Raw genomic sequence first — 21,330 nt, 5'->3', positions numbered from 1 at the left:
TTAAGATGAATCAATATTCACTTTAAACAGCAGAGGGCACTGGCGCTATTCACCTCATCTGGTTGACAGCACTTCACAAAGTTGCCAGGTGAGGGATTTTTCAGCCAAATGTATTTATGTGAGGATACTTTCTTTATTTGTATTATTAATTTATTTATATAATGTTGGATTTGTTATAAAATTTCATTTCAGTTGGCATAGTTTGTACCTACCTCAAAAATAAAAGGGCATTCATTATTTAGATAAATAAAAGATAAGCACAAATACAGTATTCAATTACTTTTTTAAAGAGAAATAATAAAAGGAAACTTCGTCATAATTTGTCTTCAATTTCATTTTGTTTAAAAAAATCGGGGAAAAAATCATATCGTGAACCCAGTATTGTGAATCGTATCACATTGTGGGTAGAGTGTATCATTACATCCCTAACGAGAACAGTGTAAAGCACAACAATATAGCACAACAATATTTTGGGAGGTGGGGGAAGAACCAGAGTACCCAGAGCAGATGCACATGGGAAGAACTACTGTAACGTGCTGAATAAAGCCTGGCAAAGTCTTGCTAAAATATCCATGAACTTCCCAGAAAAAAAAACAAAAAACTAAGACATGATGGCAGCACGTGTCTCTCTGAAATTCCAATATACTCCTCAGTGTCAGTGGTACCTTCACACATATGCAAGCCACCCATCCCATGGGCATTGATGCTCCCCTATTCCATAACAAATAGCTTTTGCACCTTTCACCGATAACAGTCTGGATAGTCCTTTTTGTCTTTGGCATGGAGAACTCAATGTTCATTTTTTCACAAACACAAGCCGAAATGTGGACTCCAACCACAGCACAGGTTTCCACTGTGATTTAGTTCCATCTGAGTTCAACTCTTCACATCTCTGCATAAAACTGATGTATGGCTTTCTCTTTGTGTAAGAGAGTTTTAGGGTGTTTTTCCGAATCATTACCAGGAAGCATGACTGTTTTTCATTTAGTGCTATCTGAGGGCTTGAAGGTCATGCACATTCAACAGTGGTTCCTTGCCTTGAGCGGCATGGACTGAGATTTCTCTGAATTCCATAAATCTTACGTATAGCAGATTGGGAAATTATTAATATTTACTATTCTACATTATTATTTTTGTATTAATGTATTGAAAATGAACTTGAACCTACAAATACTTTCTTTTCAACAAAGCATTTATGTTTAACCTTTAATATTCTTGGTTGACTAAAGTTGGGTGGATCTGCTCTCATTGACGGGAATAAAGCCATTACGTAAAAGTATGAGCTGCACCTACTCTGTTGCTGCTGCAAGTTTGGGCAGCTAGCTAAACAAACAGCAGTTCACAAGCTGTACAGATCACTTACTCACTAAAATATTCGTTTCCTCACTCCCTAGAGACTTATACGCAAAGCTTATGCACTCATGAAATGGTGACTACAGTTTTTTCAAAAACAGCGTTTATTAACATAATACAACTATATGTCTTTAATTTGTCTATAGTGAAAATCGACCAGTTCATATCAGCTATGTTTTAACTCTGTTGCACTGGGTAAAACTGCTCAAAGTCCTAAATTAAAATGATTATTACTGGAGTCGTCATGCTAAACATGATATAAAACAGGGTCAAACAGTGGCAAGTGATGGGAAGGAAAAATCCTGACCTGTTATAACTTGATCTGTTTTCCTTCAGGTTCTGTTGAGACCTAAACTACTTTCTCTTCACGTGCATGTCTGTAGGTGCCCGCATGTACGATCCTACAGTTAACACAGCTTATCAGCCAAATGCTTTTTAGACCTTACTGTTAAAGAGCAACCACTGTCCAAGAGAGTGCCGATACATCCCACTAATTGTGTCATCTGAAATAGGATACCCTGCTAAAGAACAGCAAACGCGTTATAAAGAAACAAAGTGGTAAACCACTCACAATCATGTTTGTGGGATTTAAAATTCCTTAATTTCCTTTCCTGGTACTGCCAACTTGTAGGTATACCTCAATAGTGTACAGAAAACAAATGTTGCATACACAATTCTCTGGTTGGCAGAATACTTACAGGCTGTAAGGAGTAATTTTCTATAGCAAGTATGTATGATACAGATTGTTTTAATATGAGCAGTTGGAAGTGGGACAGGGGAACATGTGAAGGGCTTCAGTTCTGTTATTATTTTCCTGAAGGCTTCACCATAAACCAGGTCAAAACATCCCAATGTGTGCACACTCTGTACACATGATATACACTAGATGGCCAAAAATATAGTGACAAGAACTTATTAGACATCCAATTAAAAAAAAAAAAAAAAAAAACTGGTATTAAAAGAGTGACCTTCGTGTGATTCTTTTAGACATACCAACATGCTTCACACAAGACTTTTAAGTATGTCTGTGGGACATTCAGTCAAAAGCTACTGATGTTTGTCAAGAAATCTTCAACCGATGTTCCAGATTCATTCCAAAGTTGTTCAGTGGTACTAAGGACTCTGTGCAGGTAACTGGAGTTTATTTAAACCAAGCATTTCTTCATGTCTTTCTAGACCTTGTTTTTGTGCACAGGGGCAAGTCACGCTGGAACAGAAAAGGGTCTTTCCTAAATTGTAGCTAGCAAACAATCTTTTGTACTAAAAAGGAGGTTAGGATTGCATTGATGTTCATCTTTCACCATTTACACTTAGCAGTTCTACATTTAGAAGTTTAGTGGTCACTGGTCACTGTTTAGCTTTATTATGACATAAATTGCCAGAATTTTCACATTATCTAGCAAGTAACCTCAATGCACACTCACCTGCTGCTGAGTCTGGACAGGGACTTTTCAAAGTCATTTTGTAGAAACAAGTCCAATGCTGCCATGCAGTCCTCCAAATCAGCCACCAAGTCAGGTTTCTCTGAGCTGTAATCAACAAACACACACACATTCATGGTACTAAGACAGTAAAACTGGTATTCTTATTCCATATAATTAGCACTGAGAGTAAATATGAGCTTTCAAGTGGCACAATGGTTTATCAATTCAATATAACTTCGGGAGATCCAGAAAAATCCAGGTCCATTTTTTCCTGATCAACTACATTAAATCTTGATTACTAGATCTGAGTTGTTTTTAAGCTACTGGATATGGCATTTAGAGCTCTTTACCAAATATGTTCAATTAACATTGTAACCTGTAACAATTAATATGAAAATGTTTTATAAAATAGGCAATGGTTGACATCCATGCATTTTTCAACAAGACAACGCAAAACCATGAGCTGTGGAAGACGAGGGTACAGGTACTAGACTGGCCTGCCAGAAAGAATGTGAATAATTATTTTAAACGAAACACATGACAATGACAACCCCGTACTGTTGCACACCTTAAGATGTGTTTGCAGGAAAAATGGGACAAAATAACACCTGAAACACTTGGATGATCATTTGGTATCCTTGTTGCCAAAACGTCTTTTAAGTGTTGTGAGAAGGAATGGCAACATTGCATAGTGATAAATGCTTTACTGTCCAAACTTTTTTGAATATGTAGCAGGCCTGAAATGCAGGAATTAATGTATTTTAACAAATGAAATTAAGATGACTGGACAAAACAAGAAATATCTTTGATTCATACTGTCTGCAATTAAATAAAAGTCAGAGAAAATGTAAGAAACACAGCTTTTTATTTACAATTTTCATCGTTTTCTGATTGTATATGTCAAACCAAATCCAATTCAGCCTTTTGTTTGATACAGGCCAAGCACTCAGTATCAGATTAAGACATCCTAAAAAATAGGATAGCTTTTGCTAAAAGTACTAACAAGCTGAACTGGAAATGCAAAAACACAATCAACAAATTATGTATGAAATGTCCTTGGAACACTACCAGTCTATTATCTATCTACTTTTTTCTACAGACACATGACAAAGTGGACAAATAGAAGCAAGCAGGGCAGTTAAATAGCAGCCACATCTTTCCACTTCAGCTGAATGACATAAACATCTTTGTGTTCTCATGGCTTTCCCCACTGCAAGGTTCTTAATGATTTAGGTAGCCGTCAGCTCACAGAGGTTCTGTATGGCTACTGAGTCTCATACTGCATAATGAGTGGTGGATGACTTGAGGCAGATGATTTCCTCTAAATGCATGTCTTAACACTCTTTAACTTTTTCTACTGCAAAATATTGCTACACACACAAACATACAGTATATTTGAGTTCTTTCATTAGTTTATTGTGTAGAAAGTTCTAACAAAGTCATTTACCTTTAGGTCATGACATCCTAATTCACTGTTAATGATTATTGTTAAATCTGGGGAAAATCTAACACACACTGGGTTTAATCCAAGCCCTCAGGAACATCATTTGAAGTCATTTATAATTACCTTCAGGACCAAATCATTGGTACACAACACACAGCTCTCATTGCTATTAGTTATAAGCTGCATGAACATAGGTGTCACTGTTCACAGTCAAGCAAGCTTTACTTTGCCACGGGTTTTAAGGCTGCCACACAAGGGAAGCTCCTGTTCCTTTCTTCAATAGCGCAACCAACTTCAGTCAAGGTTTTTTTTTATTTTTTAGGATTTTTATCTCGCAATCTAGTCATTCTAGCCAATTCTTGACTGTGTTATTCAATATACAAACGCCACTTACAAAGATTTGCTCAGTAACCAAAATGATTTAAGATCAAACATTTATCACAATTCCTGTCAGTCTTTGCCATGCCACAATGGTTTCAGAATAAAAGAGCTGAAACGTATTACCCCTCTGGGCATTACATCATAGCTGTATCATTTAAATGAACAGGCATTATACTAAAATGATTACACACTGTGTGTGAAGTGGTGGTTAGAACCCACATGCTTTTAGCTTTTGCTCTACCGGGTACATGCTGTGTATTTCCGTACCGGGTGTATGCCAACATGATTGTGTTGTTTGTTCAAGTAATCAGTGTTCATGAGCCTGTTTGTGAAATCAATACATTTTAACAAAAAGCTGTTTTGTAGTTAATGCTTTAACAACAGATTCTATGTCATACATTAGTCTATACAGATCTAAAGCAATGATGCAGTAACATATGCTGGTAAATGCCATTAAGTGTACACATATAAGGACTAAAATAGTCCCTTTCTAATGAATGAAGTAATCTACCATGAACCATATACACTGTCACACATATATAGTTCCATCAACAGTGTTGCACTCTTACCCATTGGACAAATTTACTGCCTCTCCTGACATTTTCATTTGGCACAGCAAAAGATGTAAATTGTTGAAAATAAGGGCAGAAGTAGAATAATGTATATAAGATCAGGCTCTGTCAGCAGCTCCAGGCAGCACGTTCCGTCTGGCTTCAGTTCACATTTACACACGCATTAAGTCACACACACTCACCAATAGCCCAGAAAGGGAAAAGCTGGGACAAGGAAGAACGCAGACTTTAATATGATTAGGATAACTATCCCTTTAAAATAGGGTAATTAAGCATTCACTCTGCCCACCATTCTGATCCCTCCTTCTCCCCTTAGTAATGAACAGACACTCACATTCACACACACACACAGCTCGGCTCTCCTTCTCAAACCCCTCCCCTTCTCAGCATCACCCTCTTGCTACACAATGCAGTCTGCCCTCTGATTGGTCAACACAGTAGGCAAGGGTAAGTTTTTTTTCCACTAGCAAAACAATTAGCTAAGCTAAAGCAACAAATACCCCAAAGTAAATGACAACTCGATAACTGTGCCTGCTAGGAAGGGCCACCATTATTAGTTTGTTAATTAAATGTATCTGCAGGAGGTGGCATCATAAGACTCAGGAAGGGAATGCCTTCAGTCTGCGCAATGTGCCTTATAGGCAGTGACGTAGTCTAAAGCAGACTGGTTAAAGGGATAGATATATAAATGTAGTGTGTGTAAGAAAACTGTTTTACTGCAGTGAAGTGATAATGCAGTATCAAGAGGAGAACAGCATATCCTATGTTTTGTCTTTTATAGGCTCCTAAATACACAAAATTGTGCTTTCACAATGTCTGTTTACCAAATCTGGAAAGGACACTAGATAACCAATGTTGCAAACACAGGTAGAGATAATGTCAGGTCAAGACTGGTGTTCACATGTCTGGGCACTAGAAGGTGCTGCTGGCCATAGAGTGGTAGAGGAGGGCAACCCACTATGCATGCCCTACTTTGGGGACTTTGGGGAACCCCAAAGTCTGGCATTTGTAAGCATTTGATTGTTTGAAGAGTTTGTAGCCTTTGTGGAGGTTAGGGCACTTCTTTGCACATGTAAAGAGTCAACGCTGTGTCTGTGCATGAGAGAAATAATGTAAAGGTGATGAACCAAACATGAGTCCCAGAGATAGTTGACTCAACAATTATTATCAAGTTTTTATCTCTGTACCTTAAATAATGCACCTGTAAGAGGTAGTCATCTGTAGCATTTAGTCCTATTTTCAATCAGTCATTCATGGCCGGCAGTCTAAGACAGCATTATTGGCTCTACTTTTTTATGCAAAAAAGATGGCATTCCTGTTTTCCTGGTTAATCATTGCATGTTCCTGTTTTTAAAAAGTTTACATAAGTAGCAATTTAAAGCAATCCAGTTGCTGGCTTTACGTGCCTCTGAGGAAGAACATGTCCTCTTTCTTCCAGACCGATAGTGTAATAAGTAAACATTAAGAATACAGTGATTTTGAAACTTTAGCATTTTTATCCACTTTATTACACTTAATATCCACAGTAATTTGCATGAGCCAAATCCCTAATACTTACATAGCCACTCTATTCTAGATTTTAATATAACTGTTCAGACCCTAATGCACTAAAGGTCCAAGGAAACAATACCTAAGTTGCAAGCACAAAAAAGTTTATTTTGTCTTTACAAATGAACCCACATAGTATTCGCTTTGTAGCAACTGACAGTTGTGACTGAATACAATCCAACTAACTGAGGGTTAAAAGCTCAAGGGTCAAGCAATGACAAATTGGCAGCAGTGGGGTTTAAACCAGTGTATTTCAGATAGTCCATTAACTTAACTGCAAAGCTACCACAGCACTGTTTACTAAAGTATGAGTATACACTACCTCAAACACGAACAAACAGAAGTAGAGTGAATGTAAAGTGTTACTATCAACCTCTGGACAGACAAATAAGCACCTGTGATTAATCTACAGTACTATAAACAATAGTAAAACAATAGAGACTTACGGTAACGGTGTTCCAGCATCACTGAGGTCATCTTCATTGTCCTGCAACTCCAAACTAAAACAAATGTGGACATAGGGTTCACATGACGTCACAAAAGTCTACAAAAAACAACATTCCCATCTCACCATTAGAAATCTAACAGTAAGTTCAAAACCCATGTTTAGTTTCTCTAAACACTTTCAACACTAAAGATCTCTTACCTGAAGTTTTTGTTTATTGGATCAAGCCCATTACTCTCTATGATTGGTGACCTAAAACAAATCAAATATTCAAATTACATTAGTGGAATTAAGAATAAAACTTCTGATTAGGTAAATACTAATTGTTTATGATGTACACTAACTGTAGAGGGGAAGTCAGTTTATCTGGCCCCTCTTCTTTTTCAGGTGAATCCCTAAAAGAAAATAAAAAAAATGTCAAGTCTTCATTGTAAGGTTGTATCACAGATAAACATTTAATGTTTATAATCTTAATGTCTGTATCACATTTATTTTAAAGTCCAAACAACTTATTATAAAAAAAAGTATAAGTTTACTGCATTTTTTTATAAAATCCATTGGAGTGTGACCAAAACATTAAATGTCAGCTTCTTAGTCAGTGTGAAAAACATTTTTAAAGCTTTTCATACAGCTTATCATTCACTGCTTTAAAAAAGACTGCATAACACTGAATTTGATGGAAATGCACATGCATGATTGTGTATAGTAGAAATGTTAAATCTGAATTATTGCAAATTGCAAAAGGTGTCCCATAAGGCTTAATCGTGGGGCCTGTTCTGTTTATTAATATAGATTAACATAGATTTAATATAGATTATATTACTTATTCTCTAACTGGTATAAAGTTTATCTATATGCTAAAGATACTATATTGTACTGTACTGCGAATACTGCAAATTCTGCTGTTTAATCCTTTCAGCATTGCTTTGATAGGTTACAGGTTGCATTCAATAACCATAAATTAGTTATGTTAGCAGTTTTTAATTTTTTGCCAGAGGCAAAAATATTGATTATGGAGATCTCCTATACCAAGAGTGGTGCAAATATTAAAAGAGTCATAACATACAAGTGTCTTGGATTTTGGATTGATGAAATAATAGTTTTAAAATCTAACATGGCTAAACTTGTAAGCAAACTAAGGAAAAATAGTTTTACCTCTCCATGCTGCGCTAGGACAAGATGATGATATACTTATTGTAGAAAAATGACTAGCTTATCATATCTAGTTTCACTATTAAACCTGTAAGGATTTTGGACTGGGAATCATTTTATTTTTATGCTAACTACATCTAGTGTTTCATGTTTTTCTAATCCCCTTTATGAACTCAAGCTTACCATATACAATGGCATCTTACACAGCAAAGGTTAACATACTGACGTAGGCTGCCTTCATGTCCTTCCAGAATTAGTTTCAATACGAATTCATAAAATAAACATTTCACAACTTGTCACATTAACTACCTGTGGTAGTTTTGTTAACAATTTTGTTTTTCAACCAGTTGCTTGTTTTTAATCTATGTATATGTATTTAAGCTTTCAAGCAATAACCAATTTAGTTCAATTCTGATCACCTAGAACAACACAATGACCACGTAATTATGTTTGTGCAAATATATTATGTCACTACACCATCAGTGTTTTGTGATTGTTGGCTGCACAGATGGATGAGCTTTCTCCAGTGCCCTGTCTCGAGTTTGTCTGTAGCAGACTGGTCCCTGATAATGCAATCTAGGTCCTGATGTTGTCATTCCAGCATATTCTTGGTCTTCATCAAGTCCTGTCATAACACTGCCTTCAGTGTTGTCATGTGAGTGCCTTATCACATGCCCAAATTAACATAACTTATGTGGTTAAGTAGCTCCTTTTCTCCTTCAGACCATCTTGTAAAATTGCTCAGTGGTCGTCATCTTCCTTGAGATTTTCAGCAGTTTTGTGATGCACTTGTTCTCAAAAGCCTGAATGCGTATGGCAATCCGAGGAGCAAGTGAAGGAAGCATTTACTTAATTTCCCCGTCGTCAGTTGTAAATATGTGATAAAATTTGATGCACACGCCAAAGTATTTCTGCAACAAAATGCCTCAACAACAGAATATCTGTCTTGGCATGTTTCTTCTATGCCACAGGCATGAGTTTAACAACCCCAAACGCAAATAGCTGTCATAAAATCACAGCAGGCCTCAAAACACTTAATGTAACAGTAATCCGCACAATATTAGCACGTTAGGCTATTCAAAAGCATCCGATTTTATACAACACACAGTGTAATGTGTACTGTAATGTGTAATGTAATGTGTCAGATTATACGATCAGATGTTATGCTTAAATAAAACATAATTTAATAGTAAAGTTTAGAACCGTTCGTGGTTCATAAAAGAGGAGAAAGTTAAACGCTTATTATTTGAAAAGCGCGTGAGGTAAGAAAGAAATTTCCCACTTATTAGCAACTGTGGTAGCTAGTATGTATGCTAGATATGCTATATTTAGAAATGTCAGACCTATGTATATCGGAAGCCTTTGAATTAATGTGAATAATGAAAATGAATATTTTAATCACTGCAATTTCAAGAAGTAAGCTATAACCAAGTCGTGGTATTTCTTGGGCCTACATTAGTTTTATGACACCCTCTGTCGTCCACCTGTTGGTAGATGTTAGTCGACTCTTGTTGGTGTTTTGGGAGGACATGTACCCCAATATACTGATGTAAAAATATAAAAACTCATATTCTACTTTGTAAAACAGACAGTTCGGGTCCTAAAATCTGACCGTTGTAAAATAAAGCAATAAGCCACGAGAGGCCGTGCATTACTGTGATTTTAGCACGGGGATGACGTTTTTGGCACGACGCAAAGCGGAGTGCCTAAAACTTCTTTCCCCGTGCTAAAATCATAACAGTAATGCACGGTCTCGAGTGGCTTATTGCTTTTATAAAACGGCGGTCAACATAAAATATAATAAATACAACAATGTTTAATTCATAAATGTATTTATTGTGTATAAACTTACAATAAAGCATTCTTCCGCGACGCAAAATAGTTCGATTAACAGTGTTGCTAGGCAACATGAGGGCGAAAATAACATTAACTTTTTATTTTCAGTGGCGTATTAATATGGAATGATGTGAGGTGGTCCTAGGTGTGCGTTTATCGGGGATTTTACAACGGCTTCGAACGCGGCTCAGCCAATCAGATTTTAGGACCGGAACTATACGTTTTATAATAAAGCAATAAGCCACGAGAGACCGTGCGTTACTGTGATTTTAGCACGGGGAATGACGTTTTTCTAAAACTTCTTTCCCGTGCTAAAATCATAGCAGTAACGCACGGTCTCGAGTGGCTTATTGCTTTTATAAAACGCCGGTCAACATAAAATACAATAAATACAACGTTTAATTCATAAATGTATTTATTGTGTATAAACTTACAATAAAAGCATTCTTCCACGACCCCAGGTAGTTTGTTAACAGTGTTGCTAGGCAACATGAGGGCGAACATAACATTAACTTTTTCTTTTCAGTGGCGTATTAATATGGAATGATGTGAGGTGGTCATAGGGGTGCGTTTATCAGGGATTTTACAACGGCTTCGAACGCGGCTCAGCCAATCAGATTTTAGGACCGGAACTATTTGTTTTATAATAAAGCAATAAGCCACAAGAGACCGTGCGTTACTGCGATTTTATCACGGGGAAGGATGTTTTGGCCTAAAACGTCTTTCCCGTAATTAAATCATAGCAGTAACGCACGGTCTCGAGTGGCTTATTGCTTTTATAAAACGGCGGTCAACATAAAATATAATAAAATACAACAATGTTCAATTTATAAATGTTTTTATTTACAAAAACACTTACAAAAAGCATTCTTCCGCAAAATCAGGTAGTCCGTTAACAGTTTCTTAAACGAAACACCCGCTTAATGATTAGGATTACTGTTTATATTAATCTGGACATTTCCATGTATAGTACATGACTTAAAATAGTGTTCAACCAAGTTTGTACTTTTTCTTTTCAGTGGCGTATTAATATGGAATGATGTGAGGTGGTCATAGGTGCGTGTATATCGGTATTGTTAGGATCCGACAGTGTTTCCATCAGTTGCTGATATGACAGGGACGTTTCAGAATGGCAGGAACCGCCAGGTAGATTTGGTCGCCCCCAGTGCTGATTTCATGGCTACGACCTTGCTGACGCTGCCAAAGTGTGTCTGATAGGCAAGCCGTAGCCTAGTGGTTAGTGTACTGGACTAGTAATCAAAAGGTTGCTGGTTCAAGCCTCACCACTGCCAGGTTGCTGCTGTTGGGCCCTTGAGCAAGACCCTTAACCCTCAATTGCTCAGACTGTATACTGTCACTGTATTGTAAGTCGCTTTGGATAAAGGCGTCTGCTAAATGCTGAAAATGTAAATGTAAATGATTGCAGCAGCATCGAATTGACTGTTGGTGAGCATGTTATATTGTGCGTTTCAAAACCACCAAAACTAATTTACGACCAAAGAAAATCTGACTATGAACGACTGCTAAATGTAACCGATTATTTCACAAAGTGACGCTGAAAAACTGCTACTTTAAATCCACTCGGTTTACGTGTGCACCTCATTTCCACATATAAAATATAGGCTATTAGATTTCACATTTGTTGTCAAAACAATAACAAAGAAGCAACTGAACTGATGGACTATAGTGTATTCATGTAGCCTAGAAATGACGTGGATATAAAATACAGTGTACTGTACTGTACCTGTATTTCCAGCCCTGCTGTATTGTCTGCCTCGCTGTCTAAAACATTGGCGTTAACAGGAGTCCATACAGCGCCGGGTGTTGGTAATATGGAATTAAAATCATCCACTGCTGCTGAATTCATTGCTCATGTGCCTTTTCTCTACGCTTATTTTAAACAGACACATGCCCACAGATGTTCGTGGCACAAAACAAAAAAAAATGAAGTAGAGTAGTCTCAGTGGTAGTCAACCGGTTAGTTTAACTGAGTCGAATTTACAATTGTATAATAAATGCCAAATGTAGGGAACAATGCATATACCTTCAGCATACAGCGACCGATACATAGGACCAAAACACTACTTCAAAATCTAGGCCAAATCATTTTTGTGATTTGCTTGTCACACACACTTTAAATCAGTCTGAGAAATGCCCTGGAAAGTTCACACACGTTCTTACTCACTTTTCGGTGTCATTCTGTTTGCGGCGTCTCCAAAAACTCATCCCAAATCAGAAAAGCGCCAGAACAAATCCGATAAGATCAGCTGAAATAATGGATCACGAGCAGGACAGTAAGTAGAAAGTAAAACAGGTAAAAAACGCGTTGTACTCGGTCAGTAAATCAGAACGTGTGAGTGTAGGAGGTGCAGAACAGAAGTGTCTATGAGAGTTTCATTCTTCACAATAACACAGCGCTACTGAACTGAACGCGCTGTCGCTGCTTCTGCTGGAACGCAGCACTGCATTACTCACTTATCCGGTGTTCTGTCGATTTGTCCTACCCTATCGAAACTTCCTACCGTAGCGCAGATTTATAGATCTATCTGTCGATTTGTCCTACCCTATCGAAACTTCCTACCGTAGCGCAGATTTATAGATCTATCTGTCGATTTGTCCTACCCTATCGAAATGTATTCCTGTAGTAAATATTTAAGTTTTATCGATCTATTCTTATTAAAATTATGTCTATCATATTATAAATTATAGGTATCTTATTATAACTAGTGGTAGCACATCTCGATAGGTATGTATCTTATTATAAACAATAGGTAGGACATCTCGATAGCTCTATATCTTATTATAAACAATAGGTAGGACATCTCGATAGGTATGTATCTTATTATAAACAATAGGTAGGACATCTCGATAGGTATGTATCTTATTATAAACTATAGGTAGCACATCTCGATAGGTATGTATCTTATTATAAACAATAGGTAGGACATCTCGATAGCTCTATATCTTATTATAAACAATAGGTAGGACATCTCGATAGGTATGTATCTTATTATAAACTATAGGTAGGACATCTCGATAGGTCTATATCTTATTATAAACAATAGGTAGGACATCTCGATAGCTCTATATCTTATTATAAACAATAGGTAGGACATCTCGATAGGTATGTATCTTATTATAAACTATAGGTAGGACATCTCGATAGGTATGTATATTATTATAAACAATAGGTAGGACATCTCGATAGGTATGTATCTTATTATAAACAATAGGTAGGACATCTCGATAGGTATGTATCTTATTATAAACTATAGGTAGCACATCTCGATAGCTCTATATCTTATTATAAACAATAGGTAGCACATCTCGATAGGTCTATATCTTATTATAAACAATAGGTAGGACATCTCGATAGGTCTATATCTTATTATAAACAATAGGTAGGACATCTCGATAGCTCTATATCTTATTATAAACAATAGGTAGGACATCTCGATAGGTATGTATCTTATTATAAACTATAGGTAGCACATCTCGATAGGTATGTATATTATTATAAACAATAGGTAGGACATCTCGATAGGTATGTATCTTATTATAAACTATAGGTAGGACATCTCGATAGGTATGTATCTTATTATAAACTATAGGTAGCACATCTCGATAGGTATGTATATTATTATAAACAATAGGTAGGACATCTCGATAGGTATGTATCTTATTATAAACAATAGACAGCGCATCTCGATAGATCTATGTCTTATTATAAATAGTGTTAGCACATCTCGATGGGCTTATATTTTATTACAAATGATAGGTAGCACACTTGATTTATTGACCTGTCTCTCAGACATTTATCTTAATTTTTAATTTATTTATTAGGATTTTAACATCATGGTTACATTCATGACAGGGCAGGTAGTTACTCATTACACAAGATTTATTAGTTCACACATTTAATATCAAACACAGTCAGAGACAGTTTTGTATCTTCAATTTACCTCACTTGCATGTCTTTGGACTGTGGGAGAAAACTAGAGCACCCGGAAAAAACCCCCCACATACACATGGGGAGAACATGCAAACTCCTCACAGAAAGAATCCACCTGTAAATGGAGCCCAGGACCTTCTTGCTGTGAATCAACAAAGCTACCCACTGAGCCACTATACAGCCCATACATCTCAAATAATTGTGTAATTTTTAAACTAGTTTATTAACAACAACACATCCTGAGTCTCTGGTGGATGTGTCTACATTTTTTACATATGTATTTTGGGTGTGATTTGTTATATTCTGCACATTAAAATGTACCCATCTACTGTCACACTGCACCTGAGTAAAACAGGTAACAATGCTGTACAAATCAGTAAATAATGTTCACAATAACTTTTTAATAATAAAGGTAAAATTAGATAAAATATATCTGTATATCTGTATAATATAGCTGCTCTAAATATCTATCATTTCAATCATGCTCTTGTCAGCTCTGTCTTGCAGCATGGAGCAACTTATGCAGTAATCCTCTGCATTGTCTTAAATCACCACTCAGCCCTGCTGTCATGAAGTTCACTTGGCTTTATAATTCCTATTAATTAATGGAGACAGTGGCAAAATCTGGTTTAGCAAAATTCTAACTAGTTTAAAATGTTCAATAACAATATTACCTCCAGCTATTTATACATGCATATGAACTTGAGTTCATCCTGAAAAACTTATCATGTATAAGCACTCTGTAGTTCTAAAATTACTGACTGTAGTTCATCTGTTTCTCTACATACTTTTTAACCTGCTTTCACCCTGTTCTTCAGTGGTCAGACCCCCCACAGGACCACTACAGAGCAGGTATTATTTGGGTGGTGGATCATTCTCAGCACTGCAGTGACACTGACATGGTGTTAGTGTGTGTTGTGCTGGTATGAATGGATCAGACACAGCAGTGCTGAGTTTTTAAACACCTCACTGCTGGACTGAGATTGGTCCACCAACCAAAAATATCCAGCCTACAGCACCCTGTGGGCAGTGTCCTGTGACCACTGATGAAGGTCTAGAAGATGACCGACTCAAACAGCAGCAATAGATGAGCGATCGTCTCTGACTTTACATCTACAAGGTGGACCAACTAGGTAGGAGTGTCTAATAGAGTGGACAGTGAGTGGACACTGTATTTTAAAACTCCAGCAGCACTGCTGTTTCTGATCCACTCATACCATCACAACACACAATAACACACCACCACCATGGCAGTGTCACTGCAGTGCTGAGAATGATCCACCACCTAAATAATACCTGCTCTGTGGGGGTTCTGACCATTGACGAACAGCATGAAGGGAGCTAACAAAGCATGCAGAGAAACAGATGGACTACAGTCAGTAATTGTAGAACTACAAGCGAGTTCTTTTGGCTATGTAGTGTGTATATGTAGTGTTGGCTATGTAGTGAGTATTATATGTATATACAGTATATGTATGTATATACAGTATGTATATATATATATATATATATATATATGTGTATGTGTGTATGATGTATGTACATTTTGATTTTGTAGTAAATAATATTCTAACCCGAAGAACATCTTAATCTCAAATAATTAGAACTAAACTGACAGGGGAGCAGCAAAAAATAGTTGTACATATACAAATAACTGAGTACATAAAAAACGTAATAAATGCTCAACATATTCATTCAGTAATTCACTTTAAACTCAACTTTAACTTCAAACAACCGTTACTGTACATATTGAACTGCTAATAAAGCACAAAACTGAAAAATAACCTAATACATTTTGTGTTGTCATAATGTTAAGGTCGCAGATGGTTATTTAAAAATGATTGGCTTTTCTAGATGTATGAAAAACGCATCTAAAATTACCAAAGGCATGTATAAACGTGGTTAAATACAACGTTAACACAGCATTATTAAGATACACAGTTATTTAACTGTAATCAATCAAGTACAGCTCATTTAAGCACTTTGAATATTTTTATATAGCTTTTTTTTTTAAAGTCACATAATAACATCATTACATACACTTAAACTTTAAACTTTTTAAAGAATTAAAACGAAACCATACGTTACTAACCGCTAGAACAAATAAATTAGGCAAAGGTAGCACAGAATTATAGGCGTTCCCCGCAACGAGTCAAAACCGATGTGCGCATGCTCAGTAGGACAAATCGATGGGTAGGATAAATCGACAGAACACCGGTCTTAAAGTCCTCCAGACCACAGATAACACAAATAACAACAGTGATTAGACGTCCCTGATTTCCTAAAGCTCTTTTCTAATACTTTAAGGATCCATTTCCGGGGACAGATGTCTAGAGCTGTCCTGGGAAATGCGTCCGATGCCCGTGTTACGGAGAATTCAGTTCCCCCTGTTTCCCCTTTAACGCGCATGTGCAAAAATCATGACGTTTTTTTCAGTCGCTTCGTTGAGCGTCGGTTTATTTGGAATATGTGTTTATAGCGGTATGTTCTTTTCACATTTCATGTTGTATGTTAGGTAGTTTGTGATTAAATACATACTTTAAAGTACTGAGTGAACTACTGTCAGAGGTTTTATTGCTCCACCGCAAGTCAGAGGTTTTCACACTGCTGTCTTCAGCCTTGCTGTCAATCAACTAGAATTAACGTGTCAGATTTATTTGTAAATAAATCCTAATACAGGACATGCTCTTATTCACACACTAGTTTAAGGTTATTCATCTCAGCTGCACTACCATTTACTTTCAAGAATAGTTTCATTTATGGTGATCTCTCTCGTTCATTTAAACTTCACAAACTGCATCCATGTGATTTTAAAATTAACAAACAGTATGTAGAACAAGTTTAACCTATAGATCAGTCCATTATACTAACAACACAGGGGGGAACACATTTACCTGGAGACCTGGGGAATATGGTTCCCCACATGTATATTACTGTGTGTGTAATTATAAAACACTACAGTGATGCTGGTGATGTTAACTGTTGTTATTATGTAGAACAAGTTTAACCTATAGATCAATCCATTATACTAAAACACAGGGGGGAACACATTTACCTGGAGACCTGGAAAAAATGGTTCCCCACATGTATATCACTGTGTGTGTAATTATAAAACACTACAGTGATGCTGGTGATGTATTTAACTGTTGTTATTATGTAGAACAAGTTTAACCTATAGACCAGTCCATTATACTAACAACACAGGGGGGAACACATTTACCTGGAGACCTGGAAAAAATGGTTCCCCACATGTATATCACTGTGTGTGTAATTATAAAACACTACAGTGATGCTGGTGATGTATTTAACTGTTGTTATTATGTAGAACAAGTTTAACCTATAGATCAGTCCATTATACTAACAACACAGGGGGGAACAGATTTACCTGGAGACCTGGGGAATATGGTTCCCCACATGTATATCACTGTGTGTGTAATTATAAAACACTACAGTGATGCTGGTGATGTATTTAACTGTTGTTATTATGTAGAACAAGTTTAACCTATAGATCAGTCCATTATACTAACAACACAGGGGGGAACACATTTACCTGGAGACCTGGAAAAAATGGTTCCCCACATGTATATCACTGTGTGTGTAATTATAAAACACTACAGTGATGCTGGTGATGTATTTAACTGTTGTTATTATGTAGAACAAGTTTAACCTATAGATCAGTCCATTACACTAACAACACAGGGGGGAACACATTTACCTGGAGACCTGGAAAAAATGGTTCCCCACATGTATATCACTGTGTGTGTAATTATAAAACACTACAGTGATGCTGGTGATGTATTTAACTGTTGTTATTATGTAGAACAAGTTTAACCTATAGATCAGTCCATTACACTAACAACACAGGGGGGAACACATTTACCTGAAGACCTGGAGAATATGGTTCCCCACATGTATATCACTGTGATGATTCTTTTTTTTTTTAATGCAAACTACAGGCACACACACATTTTAAGAACAAAATATCTGTATTAGAAATTAGTGTTAAACTAAATTATGCATATATTACAATTATGCAAATATATAATAAAGAAATCCACCTCAATGCAAATTAAAACTTAAATACATATTTATAGCTTAATAGAAATATATATATTTTTAAACGAAATAAAATAAAATCTGGGATGGTGCCCTGGGATTGACTAGCATCACATCCATAGTGCACTCCTGCCGTACGTCCAGTTTCCCCAGGAACAGTTCTGGATCCTCCACGGCCATGACCAGGATAAAGCAGTTACTAAACAGAAATGAATGATTAATTTACTATCTACTTTATAAATAAACTAAAAGAGCAACATAAAATAAAATACAGCAACAAGCAAACTTTTTAGAAATAACATCCCAGTTAACCTTGGTCTAATCTTCAGTACATGCCAGACAATGAAGGTCTTCCTCTACTGGTGGGTTGCCAACACATGACTGGTGGTACCATCTGTCACATCCATCACAGGCTATAATAGATAGATCACTTTATTAATCCCAGAGGGAAAGTCAAGGACATACATATATAATAGCATGGTGCAATGAAAAAGCCAATAAAATTAAGGCATTATTACTATTTCTTTGGTACCACCAGTCATGTGTTGGCAACCCACCAGTAGAGGAAGACCTTCATTGTCCGGCATGTACTGAAGATTAGACCAAGGTTAACTGGGATGTTATTTCTAAAAAGTTTGCTTGTTGCTGTATTTTATTTTATGTTGCTCTTTTAGTTTATTTATAAAGTAGATAGTAAATTAATCATTCATTTCTGTTTAGTAACTGCTTTATCCTGGTCATGGCCGTGGAGGATCCAGAACTGTTCCTGGGGAAACTGGACGTACGGCAGGAGTGCACTATGGATGTGATGCTAGTCAATCCCAGGGCACCATCCCAGATTTTATTTTATTTCGTTTAAAAATATATATATTTCTATTAAGCTATAAATATGTATTTAAGTTTTAATTTGCATTGAGGTGGATTTCTTTATTATATATTTGCATAATTGTAATATATGCATAATTTAGTTTAACACTAATTTCTAATACAGATATTTTGTTCTTAAAATGTGTGTGTGCCTGTAGTTTGCATTAAAAAAAAAAAGAATCATCACAGTGATATACATGTGGGGAACCATATTCTCCAGGTCTTCAGGTAAATGTGTTCCCCCCTGTGTTTTCAGTATAATGGACTGATCTATAGGTTAAACTTGTTCTACATAATAACAACAGTTAAATACATCACCAGCATCACTGTAGTGTTTTATAATTACACACACAGTGATATACATGTGGGGAACCATATTCCCCAGGTCTCCAGGTAAATCTGTTCCCCCCTGTGTTGTTAGTATAATGGACTGATCTATAGGTTAAACTTGTTCTACATAATAACAACAGTTAACATCACCAGCATCACTGTAGTGTTTTATAATTACACACACAGTAATATACATGTGGGGAACCATATTCCCCAGGTCTCCAGGTAAATGTGTTCCCCCCTGTGTTGTTAGTATAATGGACTGATCTATAGGTTAAACTTGTTCTACATAATAACAACAGTTAAATACATCACCAGCATCACTGTAGTGTTTTATAATTACACACACAGTGATATACATGTGGGGAACCATTTTTTCCAGGTCTCCAGGTAAATGTGTTCCCCCCTGTGTTGTTAGTATAATGGACTGGTCTATAGGTTAAACTTGTTCTACATAATAACAACAGTTAAATACATCACCAGCATCACTGTAGTGTTTTATAATTACACACACAGTGATATACATGTGGGGAACCATTTTTTCCAGGTCTCCAGGTAAATGTGTTCCCCCCTGTGTTTTAGTATAATGGATTGATCTATAGGTTAAACTTGTTCTACATAATAACAACAGTTAACATCACCAGCATCACTGTAGTGTTTTATAATTACACACACAGTAATATACATGTGGGGAACCATATTCCCCAGGTCTCCAGGTAAATGTGTTCCCCCCTGTGTTGTTAGTATAATGGACTGATCTATAGGTTAAACTTGTTCTACATACTGTTTGTTAATTTTAAAATCACATGGATGCAGTTTGTGAAGTTTAAATGAACGAGAGAGATCACCATAAATGAAACTATTCTTGAAAGTAAATGGTAGTGCAGCTGAGATGAATAACCTTAAACTAGTGTGTGAATAAGAGCATGTCCTGTATTAGGATTTATTTACAAATAAATCTGACACGTTAATTCTAGTTGATTGACAGCAAGGCTGAAGACAGCAGTGTGAAAACCTCTGACTTGCGGTGGAGCAATAAAACCTCTGACAGTAGTTCACTCAGTACTTTAAAGTATGTATTTAATCACAAACTACCTAACATACAACATGAAATGTGAAAAGAACATACCGCTATAAACACATATTCCAAATAAACCGACGCTCAACGAAGCGACTGAAAAAAACGTCATGATTTTTGCACATGCGCGTTAAAGGGGAAACAGGGGGAACTGAATTCTCCGTAACACCCGCAACTGACCAATATGACAAATATGGAAATCATTATGGAGTTGCCCACTGCTTTCCTTCTGCGGTTGCAGTTACATTTAAGACATTTAGCGGACGAATTCACTTAAAGAGACTCATAATTATGGCCGCTCAGGTGGTGCAGCGGTAAAAAAACATGCTGGAACCAGAGCTGGGATCTCGAATACCATCGTATCGAATCCCAGCTCTGCCTGCCGGCTAGGCTGAGCAGCCACATGAACAACGATTGGCCTGTTGTTCAGATATGGGTGGGATTAAGCCGGATGGGGTCTCTCTCCCATGCAATTACGACCTCTGCTGGCTGATTTGATGGTGCCTGCACAGAGATGAGAAAAAAGTGCTGTCAGGGTGTGTCTCTCCATACACAGTGCTGAGCTGCACTGCACTCGTCAAAGTGTAGGTAATAAGATGCATATGGCTTGCTGCCCACGTGTTAGCTTCGTTCTCCTCAATCAGAGCAGGGATCGGCATTGGTGGAGAGGAAGCATGACTCAATCAGGCAATTGGACGCCCTAAAAGGGAGGAAAAAAAAGGGAGAAAATGTATAAACAAAAAAAAGAAAAGAGAGAGACTCATAATTATGACCAAAACCAATAATTTCAACTCAAGGCTTCGGAAGAAGCCCATACTCACCCACTCTGCCACCTGTTCAGGTCCTGAACTATAGTAATTGGAAGATCACACGTTCAACTCAACAGTTTGCC

At 36.8% G+C, this 21,330-nt stretch overlaps 1 protein-coding gene and 1 long non-coding RNA gene across 2 annotated transcripts in view; both read right to left on the bottom strand.

Annotated features, from left to right (window-relative positions):
• ttc39a (tetratricopeptide repeat domain 39A) overlaps positions 1-7,222 on the bottom strand; it is a 31,798-nt gene extending 24,576 nt beyond the window's left edge. The window contains exons 1-2 of the mRNA XM_062999008.1: positions 7,169-7,222; positions 2,778-2,882 (exon numbers count right to left, since the gene is read on the bottom strand). Of these exons, the coding sequence (XP_062855078.1) occupies positions 2,778-2,842 (65 nt within the window). The 5' untranslated portion in view covers positions 2,843-2,882; positions 7,169-7,222. The remainder of the gene's footprint in view (positions 1-2,777; positions 2,883-7,168) is intronic.
• Positions 7,223-18,142: 10,920 nt separating this feature from the next.
• Positions 18,143-20,599, bottom strand: LOC134317692 (uncharacterized). The gene is made up of 3 exons (XR_010013259.1): positions 20,490-20,599; positions 18,476-18,576; positions 18,143-18,362 (listed from the first exon to the last, which is right to left on the bottom strand). It is a non-coding gene; the product is annotated as an uncharacterized LOC134317692 (long non-coding RNA).
• Positions 20,600-21,330: the final 731 nt, after the last annotated feature.

The sequence above is a fragment of the Trichomycterus rosablanca genome, chromosome 7 (genome assembly GCF_030014385.1).
Source record: "Trichomycterus rosablanca isolate fTriRos1 chromosome 7, fTriRos1.hap1, whole genome shotgun sequence".
Classification (NCBI taxonomy): Eukaryota; Metazoa; Chordata; class Actinopteri; order Siluriformes; family Trichomycteridae; genus Trichomycterus; species Trichomycterus rosablanca.
The sequence above is the reverse complement of the archived record's forward strand: the minus strand, read 5'-3'. Positions and strand labels throughout refer to the sequence as shown.